We start from the raw sequence: 15,956 nt of genomic DNA on the forward strand, positions 1-15,956 counted from the left end.
TCAGCAGCTGTACCTCAGGCCCTGTTGTGTTGACTTCATGTCTAGCAGTGGCACAGTTGGCCCTTTCTATTTTTGTCACAGATCAAGCAGTGCCATGACCAATAAGTCAGTCTTTTCTTCTGTTTGTAAACCACTTAATTTAGCTCTTGCTCTATAGGAGAACCTGATGCAGCTATTTATATCAACATGGCCCCAGGCACTTAAAACTAGTCAAAATTCTGATTAGGGCTCTGCATATTTTATTGCCTGTACTTAAACCACACTGCTGTAAAACAGCACCTGTTCCTCCCTTAATTGCATCCCAGTTCAATAGTTACTGCCTATCCAAAGAGCTTTATGATGGAAAATGATCTGCAACTTCTTTACTTACTATTGTAGTCAATGGCCCCTGTAATAAATGTCTGCTTCAAAGTTTGTGTACAATTTGTTAAATATTTTACAACTGAGGACAGTGATGAAAAAATTGTTTTTAACTTTTTTTTTTTTTGTGAGCCTGAAAGTAAATCCATATTGTATTAATTTCAGTATTGCAAATATTCTTTCTTCCAGTAATACCAAGACACTGTTTCTGCTGATGCTGCTCTGATCACCTCTGTCTGTCAAAGTTTTCTCACCAACATCCTTATCTTTTTAGAATCATAGAATGACTTGCATTAGAAGGGACCTTAAAGATCATCCATTCCCACCCTTTTGCTGCAGGCAGGGACGCCTTTCCCTAGACCAGGTTGCTCCAAGCCCCATCCAGCCAGGCCTTGAACACTTCCAGGGACATTTCCTCACCCTGTCCCAGCCTTTGAGCATTTCTGGAGATGGTAATTGAACCACGACTGCTTGTCAGATTTCCAAAGCTCTGAATTCTGTTCCTGTTCAGTGTGTGAGGGTACAACACCTTTTGTGCTGCTCTTTTTTGGTCCAGCACTGCAAACACTCAATTCAATTGCTCCTTACAAACATCAATAGCTCCACTGACTCCACATGAAATATTAACATCTGCTGACAGTGTTTCCTTTCTAGCAACTCAGATAATTTTATTGAATATAAAGGGCTGCATTAAGAGTCTTTAACTTGCTCAAAACTTGTATCAAGAGAACAAAACAACAGAGAACCTGACTTAATATGCACATATTTTCTTGGATCAGCAGAGTTGTCTCTTTTTTACAATATTGTATCTCCCTTATAAGACGTCTTTTGAAGTCTGAAAAGCCAAAAATCCTCACCTGCAATAACCACATTAATTCCCAGACCTTGTATGTCCTGAACACTGCAAGAGGCAGAAGTGGTTTTGATCATTGTCTGATCATAACAGGATCCATGTGCATTAAGTAAGGAGATAATGGAGACTCCATGGCCAGCCTTATCTGTGACATTTCCTATCTCCTAAGTGCTGAGCACCTTTCCATCCAGTGATAATCTGACTGTTGATTCCAGCTGGATTCTTCACATGTATGAAAGAAAGCAAAATGTTTTAAAGAAAAGAAAGGAAAAAATATTGTATCATCAAGTTTTGAGGATTTGCTTTTTTTTCTTTTTCCTCTTTAAGCACATATAAGAATCATAGAATCATTAAGGTTAGAAAAGACCTCCAATATAAGCAAATCCAACATAAGGTAAAAATGTATATATAGAGATACATACATACTACCTCTCTCACCCTTGCCATGAGTGATTCTGCACACACATTCAAAATCCTGTTTATGTGTGGAATTTGGATATGACTGACATTCATCTAACTAGATGTGTACTTAGCTCTCATACATCTGCACCTAGGAAAGTTGCTTTCAGCTCCCTTGGAAACAGCAATGGTGACATGAATGCTGTTGAAGGCATTTTCTCTATCCCTACTGACTACCGTGAGGCTAAAAACACCTCATATATATAAAGACATTTCTAGTTAGTGAGATTAATCTCATGGGCAAGAGTCTGTGATTTAAATTTTTCACAAACAAGGATAATCTAATGCAGTTGATGCGAAATATGTGCCCACTTAGAACATCCTCAGACCATTTGAAGGAGACTATACCTTGTCCAAGAAACTCTGCAGTGAATTTGATCATGCAAAATGCAAAATAAGCATTAAAGGTCTGACAAGGACAGCTGAGTTTACAGCTCAGTTAGACAGTGCCATGAAATTTTTTATGACCAGAAATGGAAATGCAGTCAAAACAGTGCCAAGAAAACATATAACTCAGTAGGCTTTCCCTGTCATAACTGTCACTAGTTTATTAGCTGTGACTAGTTTGTAGCATCAGGCTGATGTTCAAGTCCCTCTGTTTCCTACCTGGATTCTTTGGTGATGTCTCTATTAACAGTTTGTGCTCCAAAGCAGAGAGCTCCTTTACTCATGCATCAGGCTGTCCCATATCTCTTGCAAAAGGATGAATTTCATTCATCTTCTTACCTCTCCTTTGCAGCCCTACAGAACCTGATACAGGACTTTTTACAAGGAGGATCTTGGTCAAGTTCTGGTAACATTCATAAGACAGACAGAATTGACCTATAGCTTTTGCCAAAATTCTGAATATGGCCAAAGATTCTGATAAACTCCCAAAGAATTCATACACACCTATGTCCAAGCAGTTTTGACTTCAGTCAGGTGTGAATTGGAGTAGAACATAAAAAAAAATTATAAAAATAAATTATGGGGGACTTCTGTGAGTACATGAAAATAAAATAAGGTCAGTCCCCTAAAGAGCCCTAATTTCCTGTATGAAACCAACAAAAGAGCCCAGATTGAGAATAATATATCTCCTTTTACAGGGAAGAAGAGCTCAGTCAAATGTGAGAATGATGGATAATTCTGTCTGAGTGTCCTAAATAGGCTTCAAATAACTTGCTGCCTTTTGATGCATTTTGTGTTTCTAAGACTGACAACAGGAAGATCAGAAAAAAAGACTGAGGTGAACAGTGGGAATAAGATGCAAAAACTGCTGAAGATTGAAGATGATGGTGTTCTGAGGAATCTGAAATTTAAGCTCTCAGTTGTGCACAAAATTTTAAAATATTTTTTTCTTTTGAAGGTCATAAAGAAGAAAAATAAGTCAGAGAAGGAACAGGTAGGGAAGGCATGAAGAAGAGAGGATTATATAGCAGTGGGAAGATAGTCCAAGGGAAAGTTTATATTATCTCCTTTTTCCTTCTGTTTTGCTCTTCCTCCTCTTCTGTCTGAATTTCCCCTGCTGCTTCATTTTTTGCACAATACCAACAGCAGGTTATTATTAACTGGTGTAAGCAGATATTGATTTGTGTTGAGCTGAACTCAGCACTGGTGTCCTGACAGGCACGTGCTAACAGAGGAGAAATCGAGGCTGCTCTTCGTTCTTTTTTTTTTTTTGGAATGCTCTGACCTAAATTTGCACAGCTGTGTTCACATTTAATCCTGTGTAATAGCTCAAAGGCTTTATATCTCATAAGAGCAGCCCACTGGCACCTGACATTTATTCTGTCCCTCTTCATTTCTGCCCCAAAATCCTCTGGAACAACCTGGTGTTTTTGGGTTTTTCTCTTAGTAGATTTATTCCTCTAACTAAATACCCTTTAAATGACCAGTTTATGGTAGGTATAATCTAGACTTGCTTCTCAGCCTTCTTGGACCTGGTGACCTGTACAAAATCTCCAGTGTAGATTGGTCTCACAAACAGAATGTGAAAGGAATTGAAGTAAGTTGTTGACTTGTTTTCCTGAGTAATTTTCTTTGGATCCTGTAGTTACAGTCTGTTTTTACCCCATGTGGTCCATATATTTGAAGCTATTGATCTAGAGTGAAAGTTTTCAGATGTGGGGTTCAAGTGGTTTTAATTTTAACACTAATTTTGTTGCTGGAGGTTGAATGGGCATCTACCTCCACTGAACTGATACTGCTGGTATTTTGTGAAATTCAGTTGTAATGGTAAAAGACAAATCACATTGGAGTTTGTAAATGGAGGAAAAAAAACCCCATAAAATAGCACAGCTATTTTCTTATGTGCTCCACTCTGAATACTCTTTGGGTTATGAGTAATTTTTTAAAGTATCTTTTAATATTTGTGTCTCTAACTCATTACATTTCAGTGGTAGCAATCAATGAAGCTTGGGAAAAGTTACTCATGGTGTTGCACTCTGTGAACATATGTCTAATGCATCTGACAAAATTTTGAATATTGATTTTCCTGAGACTATTAAACAGCAAACTTTTTTTTTTTTTTTGCAATATTGGAAGATTATTCTCAGGGCTTGCATCCAAACTGAGTTAGCTCTTTATAGTACAAAAACTAAATTAGTCTTTATAATTTTAAACCCAGCTAAATGATTATGCACTGGATAACAAGCATGTTACACAGATGTGACTGAGCAAGATTATATGCCTTGTATTTGTTTTGTGCCTTGTACCTGTATCACAAATCTTTACTTTGGTTTCAATACTGGAGAAAATATGCAAAGGATTATAGCAGACTGGAAACCTAAAACCCTTATCAAAAGAGCCGCAAGGGATTATCTGTGATGCTATCTCATTCTGTAAATTCTGCTGGGTAATGTTAGGTGGTTGTAAAGATTGGAGACCTTACAAAGGAATCCCTGACACTTCCATGACTAAGAGAGCATTAGAAGGTTCTCATGGAGGAAAGTAACTTGATTTCCAGGGAAGACTTGAGACTGAAGTCTTAATTGTAATACACAGGAGAACAAACAGAAAATCACAAACATGCATTGACTCAAAAGTCTAACAAGACTAACAAGTCTTTGGGCTGAGTTTTACATCATAAAATCATAGAATCATTTAGGTTGGAAAAACTTTGAAGAACATTTAGACCATCTGTGTGTGTACCATGTCTCCTGTGATGGATTTAGCTGGGAGAGAATTAATTTTCTTCACAGTAGCTGCTATGGGGCTGTGTTAGATTTCTGCTGGAAACAGTGTTGATAACACAGGGATGTTTGCATCGCTGCTGAGCAGAGGTTACACTGAGTAAAGGACTTTTCTGCCTTTTACACCACTCCACCAGTGAGGAGGCTGGGGATGCACAAGGGGTTGGGAGGGGACACAGCCAGGACAGCTGACACCAACTGACTAGAGGGAGATGCCAGACTGTATTTCATCCTCCACAGCAGATAAACTCGGGGGAAAGATGTTCTGGGCTGCTGCTCAGGGGCTGGCTGGACACTGGTCAGTTGGTGGTGGGCAATTGTTTTCATTTGCATATTTTTTTCTTTTTTTGGGTATCAACTCTTTTTTTTATTTTGTTTTTCAAAACTCTAATTACTAATGTTTTTTAATAATATTATATTTGAATTACTAACCATTCTTGTCACAACACATGTTTCCTCACTTTTACACTTCCAGGTCTCTTCCCCATATCCTTCTGGGGCTAAGTGAATGAATTGAGTGTGTTTCCTAGTTGCCAGCTGGGGTTAAATTACAACACTTCTTTTTAGCACCTTTGGAGCTCTAAGAACTTGAGATGATAGATTGATAAGAGCATATCAAATTATACATACTATAAATATATTATACATATAATTCTGCATATCAGAATTATACATATCAGATACTAGACATATACATATAACATTTGTGGATCACAATATTGATTCATCTGTTCTTGATATCAATTTCTGTGATCTGTGCGATCTGTGCCATACTTTTTTTTTTTTTTTTTTTAGTAGATTGGTGTTGGCTTTGCAGTTTGCTGTGCTCTGCAGTCATTAGTGATGTTTTGCCTGGGAGGTTTGGTACTAAAACACCGATCTCGAGTTTAATCTGGTATTTGGACTCTGACCTGAAGGCATGCTTGTACTTCTGGTACCCTATTACAGGGACAATTAACAAGGAGCCTCAGTCTTTGGGAGGAGAATCTTTATCCAGTTTTCCTCAAGGAAAGACTTGCAAAGTCTCAAACGAAATGGATACACATGGAAGGAGATATCCAGGATCTGAGGAAATCAGCTGTGTTGGAGGTGATCTAGAATGACCTGAATCCAGAGATGAGGGTGAATTCTGGTGCACACAGTCCATGTGGTGAAATTATTCATGAGATGCACTGACATCATAGACCCACAGCCAGGTGACAATGAGCTGGACAGACACAGAGGCACCAACTATTGATGAACAGGACAGACAGCTCTGAGAATATGACAATTGAGACTCCTTGGTGTGGAACAGTTTGCTTTCACATGGAGGCCTATCCAGCACACCTGGAATTGACTATTCCGAAGGTGAAAACATAATCCTACCATTTGTCATGGATTGATACAGACTGCACTGGAACAAGGGGTATGTTCCCAACACCTGCAGTACATTGATGACATCATTTGTAGGGCAACACAGCAGGAGAAAGTGTCTGAAAAGAGAAGAATAATCCAGATAATTTTGAAGGTTATTTCTGCTATAAAACTAAATACTGTTTTATATGGACCTGCACATGAAAATTCAAATTGTAGGAGTAAAATAGCAAGGTAGATATTTTCATATCTCAAGGGGTGTGATTAATAAAATAACAACTAACAAACCAGAAGCACAAGATTTCTTAGGTGTCATGGATTTTTGGAGAATGCATGCTCCAGGTTATAGTCTGATCTATACTGGTTATAGTCTCTCACTCTATTTTCTAAGAAGAAAGACCTTAAAAGTGGTGCTGAGAAGCAGCAAACATTTGAACAAACTAAATGGGTGAAAATTTGGGCCAGTCCAGACATGACATGATGTAAAAAATAAAGTGCTTTATAACCCAGACAGGGATAATGTTCCAGATGGAACACCTGGCCAAAAGAGCCTGGAGAGACTCCAGGCTGGCCTCTAGGGCCTGGAAACAGGGGATATGGGGGATCTAAAGCCTGTTACACTCCAACTGAGAAAGAAATATTAGCAACTTATGAAGGAATTTCAGCCTCTTCAGAGATAGTTGGTGCTGAAGCACAGGTGATTTTTGCATCTCAGCTTTTTGGGGTCAGCTGGACATTCAAAGGGAGGGTGTCCTCCATGAAACTGATGCTTCATGCAGCAAGTGGCTTTCACTGATAATGCAACGGGTTCAGGGTGGAAATCCTGAGTGCCTGGGAAATGTGGGTATGATCATGGACTGGCCAGAGGGCACATGCTAATGTACCTAGAACTTGTGACACTGGAGAGAACATGACAACAAGGGGCAGGTGGACCAGGCTGCTAGGACTGAAGTGGCTCTGGTGAATCGGGATTTGGAACATGTGAGTGATGCTATTTATAGCTCAATGAGTCTATGACACATCAGGACATTCAGGAAGAGAGCTAATATAAAAATGGGCTTGTGATCAAGTGGTAGACTTGGCTACTGATGGCATTGACAAGCCTTGTCATTTCTTGTATCTTTAGAGTTTTACTTAGATTGGCTTCTTTTGAAGAGTAAAGGAAAAGTCTTACTGCCACCCAAAATCTTAGAAGAGGAATACTGGCTTGATTTATTAACAAAATGAGGTGTTAACTTTCGACACCACCTTGAAGGCGAAGACCTCACCTCTCTCATTTTGCTGATGTGCTGGCAGGAAAAGCTGACAGGTTCTGTAAAGTGGAGAACAGCTAATGACAGCATTGTAGTGAAAGGACTTACTGACATTTGTGAATGCTTGGTCTCAGGAAATTAATGTATGCTCAGACAAGCCTGTTGAGATGCAATCACTGTCTTAAGGACTGGCATCCAGTTCAGCTGGGCAATTCAAAAGGAAAACAATATGAAAAAGAGATTTTGTCTAAGGAGTTTGCTTCTTCTAATCCTCTCATCTCAGAGCATATGTGTGTGCAAGCCTGTTGAGATGCAATCACTGCCTTAAGGACTGGGATCCAGTTCAGCTGCATGAAACTGGGCAATTAAAAAGGAAAACAATATGAAAAAGAGATTTTGTCTAAGGAGTTTGCTTCTTCTAATCCTCTCATCTCAGAGCATATGTGTGTGTTTACTGTTCTCCTTGTATTGTATTCTTATTTTTCTTACTTAGAAGTACAGTGGGTCAAGGCATTAGTGGAGAGGAAAATAAAGTCATCACACTGTGACTTTATCCACTTAATCAAGGAATTTCTAATAATTTCTTTAAAAAAAGGATATAAATGCCTAGCTTGAAACAAGTGCCAGCTTCTGAAAAAAAAAAAATCACAATAAAATAAAAGATGCTTTAAAACCAGTAAGGACAGTGGTGATATCCTGCAGATAGCATGTGCTGTGTTTCTTGAAAGGTTGCTGTATTCTCCTAAATGAGTGCTTCTAGGTTCATGAGTCATTGCTCTTGGTCACATGGTATTTCATTCTTTTGCCCTTGGTGTATTTTTCCTTTTTTTTTTCCTCTTTTTCTAAACCCATTTCTGTAATAGAGATGCTTAAGAATGGTAAAACAAAAATAGAAAAGAAAAAGTAGTTTATATTTAAAAAATATGGGATTTTTTTGCTTGGATGTAATTATGCAAAGGCTAGAAGGTCTACAAACTGTCAGATTACGTAGTGTCCTGTCCTTCTATCCAATGTGCTCTCTACCCATCTCACCTTCCCTAGCTCCCTTTTTTTTGGGTGTCACTGATTGCTGTTCCAGTGGGGAATTGTCAGATTCATTTTTATCTTCAAGGTTTTTAACAGTGGTGTCTGTGGTACATAATCAACCAATTACTTCCTGGCAGAGGGCTTGGTCAGGTGACTGGATCTCTAAAATGCCATTAAGTACAAATATTGTAAATTAAAAAGGTTGCATTTAGCCGTATAGCTTCTTGAATAGTCTCCAATGCAGAAGGTATTTCCCCTGACAGCAATGGGTATGTGGGGGGTAAAATCCAGCCTTCCTTTAAAAATGCAAGTGAAACAGTCTCCAGTCTTTAAATATATAAATTTTCATAGGCTTTATTTGTATAAAGGATTCTGATTTTCAGTTGATGTGTCCTTGTTGTAAGTAAAGTGACAATTGAAATTGCCTGTCCCTTGCCAGGACACCAACTCTAGCTGGAAGGACAAACTGTCAGACTGGTGACCTGGCTGGTGCCACTGGTGCGTGTAGGACAGCACAGCACAGCCAGTGACAGTGGCAGTGCCATCTGAAGCCATCCAGTGCTTTGGGGAGACCAGGGTGACCATGGCACTGCTTTCACAGGAGCAGATGGCTAAAACACTTCCCATGCTGTTTTATTAGCTTTGCATTGATATTTATTAGTGTTGTCTTAAGGTTTCTTTTGAAAAATGCAAGGAGCTTGATATAGAAACAGACATTTCAGAAATCCAAATATACTAAAGTCTTCTCAAATATGACCTCTATATTTGTCTTTAAACTGCTCATTAGATAACTGAGGATACTTCAATACTGGCAGCATTCCCTATTGTCTTTACAATAGTGATGTCATGGTAACCTTCAGTATTATTTTTAGCAACTATTGCTCTATTTATAACCCAAGGTTGTCCCACACAAGGGTTGATCAGAGGTCCTTCATGAGCCCATTTGGAGAGGTTTGCTAAGGTTCCTTTAAGCAGGCACCTGGTACAAAAGTTAAAAATTAGTGCATCATTTTAATGACTTAATTTTCTTTATTTTCTTGATCCAGCGGTGCCTGCAGCTATTTTGTCAGATTTCATAGCTTCTTTGAAGAATTATACGATGTGTCTAAGCACGATTCTTTGAACCTTGATAAGTGCCATAAAATAAGGTGCACCAGAGGCCCCTTTTTGTACTTGTGAGGTGCTCCCTGCCGTACCAGCCTCTAGTGCTGGGGTGTAGATCTGGTGATCTGATCTTCTGCTGTGCTTCTCGGGGGGATGGAAGTTCTAACTGGTGTAGCAGGTGCCTACACTTAAATTCTGGTGATCACTGAGGGAAATAAAGTTACAGAAACAGGTTGTTTTCTGTTTGTTTGTTGGGGGTTTTTTGTTTGTTTTTGGGATAATTTCTGTATTTGTTTTGGATAGATGTAAAGCTTGAAAAATACTGTGCAAATACAGAGAAAACCTATGTGCATATTTCAATGTATTAAATTTTTCCTTTCCTTAGTTAATCTTAACTTACCTCATCATTTCTGTCTCTGACAATACTTGTAGTGTGTTGAACTGGCTGGCCATACATTCACACCTCTCTTCTCTACACTCGTGTCTTCAAAAGCATGGAGTTTCCTTTGATCCTGAGCTTTTGGTCTAGGGAAATATGCCTTAGCCCAACATGCAGATATATTGCCAAAGGCAATTCTTTTAATTAGCACTCTCCTCAAGACTAAATATGTTGTCAGACTATTGCTTTGTGGTTTGCATGGTTTCCTACTAGCTTCCCACACACTCTGCTTTTTGACTCAGGCAAGACTACCACACACAGGCACTCACACATAACCTGGTGGATGGATATGTCATATCCATGACCTACAGACTGTGTACACCTTCTTAATCTGTGCCAAAAAGAAAAAGGACAAAGTGTGAGTTTCATTCCTGTTGAAATGGGGGACAAAGGGAACAAAAAATATTACTTTTCTTCCCCTGTACTCATTAGTGCTTAGGCTGTAGCTGGAGTGCTGTGTCCAGTTCTGACCCCTCAGTTTAGGAAGGATGTTGAGGTGCTGGAGCAGGTCCAGAGAAGGGCAGCAAGGCTGGTGAAGAGTCTGCAACACAAACCCTAAGAGGAGCATCTGAGGGAGCTGGGGGTGTTTAACCTGGGGAAGAGGAGGCTCAGGGGAGAGCTCATCACTCCACAGCTCCCTGCAGGAGGGTGTAGCACGTGGGGTCAGTCTCTTCTCCCAGGCAGCAGCAGCAGGACTAGGGGACACAGCCTTTAGCAGAACCAGGGGAGCTTTAGGCTGGATATGAGGAAGAATGAGTGATTGGGCATCGGAATGGGCTGCCCAGGGAGGTGATGGAGTCACTGTCCCAGGAGGTGTTTAATCAAAGACTGGATGGGCACTCAGGGCCTTGTTCTGGTTGACAAGGTGGTGCTGGGTTGGACTCCATGATCTCAAGGATCTTCTCCAACCTTGTTTAGTCTGTATTTACTCTGACAAGTACTAGAGTTTGAATATACCTTCAGCACACCCAAATCATGACCTGGCACAAGCTAGAATTCCTTACCTCAGAGGTGTATCAGATGTGTAGCTTAGCAATTTTCTTTTTCTTTCTCATAGTTATAGACATATATTACATATATTTTACACCACATTATTGTCATTCCAAAGTCTGAGGATGGTGAATGAAAAATTAATAACCTTTTAACTCTGGAATGAAATATTTTTTAAAAAATGTAGTGCTTGAGAGGTTAGCCAGAAAAAAAAACACCTTAGTTTAAAATAATCAGTGTAATAAGCCAGTCAGTTGGAAAATTACTAATCAGGAGCAAGCCTTGAGAAATCTAAAGCCTAATGCTTATGTGAGGACTTCATGTATCAAAACCCTCTTCACTCCTGCTTCATTAAAGGACACAGCCAAATCTATGAGTGCCATGAAAATTATTGATTAGCACCTCTGGAGAAATTTTTCATTTTGCATCTGAGCTACATATCCCTTTAATGCCCTGTATGTCACAGAAAGGGGAATTGTTAAGAGCCCTGACATGAGTCTTCCTCAGAGACTGCACTTGGCTGCTGTCAAACAACAACTAAAATGTTGCTTCTGAATGTGTTAATGAAAAAAAATTTAATCTTTATCCTCTCATTGATCCTACAGAAAATTTCCAGGCAGCTTGGCAGATTGCCAGAAGTACATTTGCAGGAAGGGGGGGGGTGGGGAGGAGGGAGATGGAGAGAAGGAAGGGCAAAAAAATAATTGAAAATCTGTCCAAAAGCTGTAAAAGTCCTTGGATTGCCTCTGCTATAATTAGAGAAATGTTAAGGATCTACACTTGTGTATTAAATAGAGCTGGTTTGGAAAGTTGCTTCCTTGAGTGAGGCATGACCTCCTGAAGTCCCTTCCAACTGGAATTATTCTGTGATTCAATAAGCACATGGGATGTACTGTGTAAATGGCTGTAATGCTTCAAAATCTTGATCTGACTGTTGTGGCCTATTAGGTGCCATGACTGTCAGCATTTTCTTTAAAAGAATATCTTCCATTCATTATGATTTAAATTATTCATATTCCCTCAGAAGCTTCCCTTCTGGGACTTTATTTAAGTCATAGGAGGGGTCAAAAAAAAGAGAAATCTGAATTCTGCTCTCATCTATCTAGGGTTCTTGTCTTTTTGGCCTGTGCTTTTACAGAAATGAGCTGTGCTGACCCTGGAAATCTGCCATTTCATAAAATGAGAAGAAAAAAAATCAATTTCCCATACAAGAGCAGCAAGAGAGTTAATTAAAATTTGCTTTGAGATTCTTTCACATAATATGTTATTTACTTTTTGCTTCTTATACTTTTCATAATATTATCATTCTGTCCTCAGGCTTAATTAGACTTCTTACCTCTCTTAATTACTGCTTTGATCCTGCTTTTAGTGAGTTTTCCTGAAGATGGAGCCAAATTATGTTATTGGAAAGATTCCAATTGATATCAGTCAATTTCAAGCTTTGCATGAACCCCAAGATTCCGACTAAAATGAAATCATCCATTCATGGATTTATTAAGTAAAATACTTCAAACGTTTACAATGTCTTTATATATGTGTTATTTAGGTGATGACCTGAAAAAACCATGTCTGAGGTTCAGGGAACGGTCGAGTTTTCTGTGGAGCTACACAAATTCCATAATGTGGACCTCTTCCAGAGGGGGTGAGTTGATGTTTCCATTAATATGCAGCTGACAACAGAGGTGCAACCTACAGAAAAGAGTTAAATTGCAAAACAGGTTCTTTTCTGCCAAATGCAGTTATATTTCATGCAATCTCCAGGGCAGAGGAGGATGTCATTGGGCTTTTATTGCTGTCAAGGAAGATCAATGTACATTACTTTCACTATAAACTCAGAGTGACTGACTTGTTTTTGCAATACAATGTTGTAATGCTCCAAATTATTTTAAGCCCTTGTTCAGATATAAGTACAATGGCTGTTTTAAATGCTTCTGGACTGGTTTTAAGTCTCTGTGGTAAATGATAGTTGCATTGAATTATAATGCAAACAATTTCATTTTAGGGCCATAAATCTAATTACTATATTCTTGTAATGAAAGTTAGCTGAATCCCACCACTTCTGAAGGGAAAATTAATATTCATATTTGTCTAAAGCTCTGCTTCCGGTGGCCACACTGATTTTTCACATCTCCATAAATTAGAAGATGTACGGCTCTGGTCTAGTTAAACTTTTGCCTCTATTATTTTTACACCACTCTTCCTAGTAGATTTTTAAAAACCTGATGTCTGCGAAGAAGCCTGGCCAGGTGTGAGCTGTTGCTCAGCTTGCAGGTGTTCTTCAGTGAAGAAAAATTAGACAAAAAAGCACTTTTGGGGGAGACCAGGACACTCAGGTTAAAAGAAGGTACTTAATGGAAAACAGTGGGTCTAGAAGAATACTGTTTTCTTTCACCTACCACAACTGATATTTACAGAACACTAAATGTTTTCTTTCAAGCCTTGGCTTGGCACAGAGGTGGTTCAGAGCTGATTTGTCTATCTCAAGCACCATTTCCCTCACAAAAACCAGGGAATTGTGTCAGGTATTGGGATGGATTAGGTAGAGCTGTTTCCATCAGTATAGAAGCATTTTGTTATTTGATTTACTTTGATGAACTGTGTGGGAAAAATGCTGGGAACTTGAATGAAGGAAACACAGCTCGATTTGTTTTAAGAGCTGGCATCCGTCATTCTGTTGCTCTCTCCAAGAGAATATCCACCAACTTTATGTTAGAGAGTATGCTGACTATGTCAAGTGCTGGTGTCAAACTGAAAAAGAAACCTCTATGCTTGAGCTGTTTGGTTTATCCAAGCTACTAAAAAAAAAAAATCTCGCGTGCATTCTGGTCCTTATGATAACAGAAGGAAAATCTAACTATAGATATTTTTCTCCCTTGGTTTCTGGTGATCACTGTAATGTCTTTGATCTTCCTCACAGCTGAAAATCCACTCCCATCTGTGGGCTATGTGTTTTTTTGGACTTAGACAGTAGGATGTTCACAGGTTAGCCAGGAATATTTCCATGTTCCAGTGTGATGATCTGCCTGTTTTTTCTTGTATTGGTCTGATTTTGTATTCAGTCATTTCTGTAAAATGCTTTCTTTGGCTTTGACAGTCAGATCAAATCTCTGGTGTGGGGTAAGCCTAGCACTAACACAGATAATATATTCAGCTGTCACACTAATGAGTTCCTAATTACCTTTGCTTGTTTCCCCACTGGTACTTACCTTGCTTTACTGATTAATATTCTAAACACATGATAGTATAGGTTATACTGCATTAAGTTGTTTGCAATAATTTTTGTTTATGTGTATCCTGCACAATATTACATTTGCTTTCCTTCCATCTTTTAAATCTTTGGATTTCCAGCAAAATTCTTGTGTCCCATATTTGCTGGTCACTATCCTCTGGCTGACTTCATCTCCTCAGCAGATCCTTTCACTGTAGCACGAACGTGTGAAAAGAAAGAACGGATGAGCTTGCTAAATTTCATTTTAACTTGGGGACACTTTTAATTTTGACATTTTTATATTGCCATTGTTGATATTGGCTATAGACATCTGGGATGTCTTGGACTTATGTGGTCTCCACAGATAAGAGTATGGTAGAATTAAGAATGATGTGTATTTTCTATTTAACTAACATTTTTCTTCTCTGAGTGACTTGTAAATTGAATCAATATCATTCTGTCCTGATGAAGGTCAGAAAGGTGATTTATGAAGTGTTGTCTATCAGAAAAGCAGAGAAATTGAAATTCATCTTATTTTCTGTGGGAACCCAGCAGCCTGTGTTTTTTTTACCTTAAAAGTATGAACAAAAATGAAGAGCCTTAATAATAATTTATGCCATCTATTTTCCCTCCTAATACTTTAGTACAAAAACACAATAAAAAATCATAATAAAACCCCTGAATATGCCCACAAATACAGAATAGTCCTACTCCTGTATGCCTAACTGAAAAGGCTGAAATTTCTGGTTTGGAACTTGGCAGCTGCAGAAATAAGGGCAATATTTCCCAAAACACTTAGTCTTGGCTAACTGTCCTTCTGAAGGCATTGCCCTTTGGGAGAGTGTGGCTGTGCCAGCCACGAGTCTTTTCAAGAAGAGCACTCCACTCAAATAAAGGAATGAATAAATCAACATGATTTAGGAAGAATCAGCCCTTCTGGAGCCACTGGGTGATAGTTAATCAAGCTTGATTAAGGACATGATCTGCTGTCCATAAGTCTTTAAAGTGTTAGGCTTTAAAGTGCTTTAAAGTGTTAGGCTGCTCGTAATGGCCCTGGTTCTATTTTTGATTTTACTGGATGCTCTTTTGAAATCTGTATGCATGCACAGCCAGTTGCCACCTCTACCTCCCCATGAGAAATGGAAGCTCCTTAAAATATTTAACTATTTTAACTACAACTTGTGCTATTTGAATAATGTTTCTATACCTGTATGAATAATTATTATACAAAAATCAGGAATTTTTTTTTTGTGAACATTTGTCATGGTTTTATGTTTTTGGCAAACATATATCAGGAACAGACAGTAAATTATGTGTTGCAGGTAGTTTGGTCAGTTACTGTTAAATATATCTTCTTCTGCAGCACAAATATAACCATGTCAGTATTTATAGACATCAAAGGTTAAATGCTACAGGGGAAGAAAACCTTTTTTTTGGTCAAACCAAAAGATTTGCAATGCTGTTTGGTGCCAGAGTTCTAAAAGTTGAGTAACAAGTAATGCAGTTTCTGGAAGGAAAAACATTTTTGAGTTTTCCATCTTTAATTCTTTCCATCATGTGCTGCTTAATAACTGGTGACATTTTCTCTAGTGAAATTAGCTAACTGATTCTGATTTTCCTTAATAGAGTAGGAAATAAAATTATCCCTGACTGCCGGAGATCAATTAATTGATTTGTCTGGCTCTGTCAGAAGCAATCCTTCTGCACCTTTTTTTCTTAAAGCTTTTCAAAATCTATTTGA

General features: G+C 38.6%; 1 protein-coding gene across 4 annotated transcripts in view; it reads left to right on the forward strand.

The window, feature by feature from the left end:
* The window catches only part of FAM135B (family with sequence similarity 135 member B), a 192,900-nt gene that overhangs the window by 52,228 nt on the left and 124,716 nt on the right, over positions 1-15,956 (forward strand). For all 4 annotated transcript variants that reach the window (XM_039731506.1, XM_039731505.1, XM_039731508.1 and 1 more), the window contains exon 2: positions 12,554-12,649. In XM_039731506.1, the coding sequence (XP_039587440.1) occupies positions 12,573-12,649 (77 nt within the window). In that variant the 5' untranslated portion in view covers positions 12,554-12,572. The remainder of the gene's footprint in view (positions 1-12,553; positions 12,650-15,956) is intronic.

Source organism: Passer montanus, unplaced genomic scaffold (genome assembly GCF_014805655.1).
Source record: "Passer montanus isolate IOZ18808 unplaced genomic scaffold, ASM1480565v1 scaffold78, whole genome shotgun sequence".
Taxonomy (NCBI): Eukaryota; Metazoa; Chordata; class Aves; order Passeriformes; family Passeridae; genus Passer; species Passer montanus.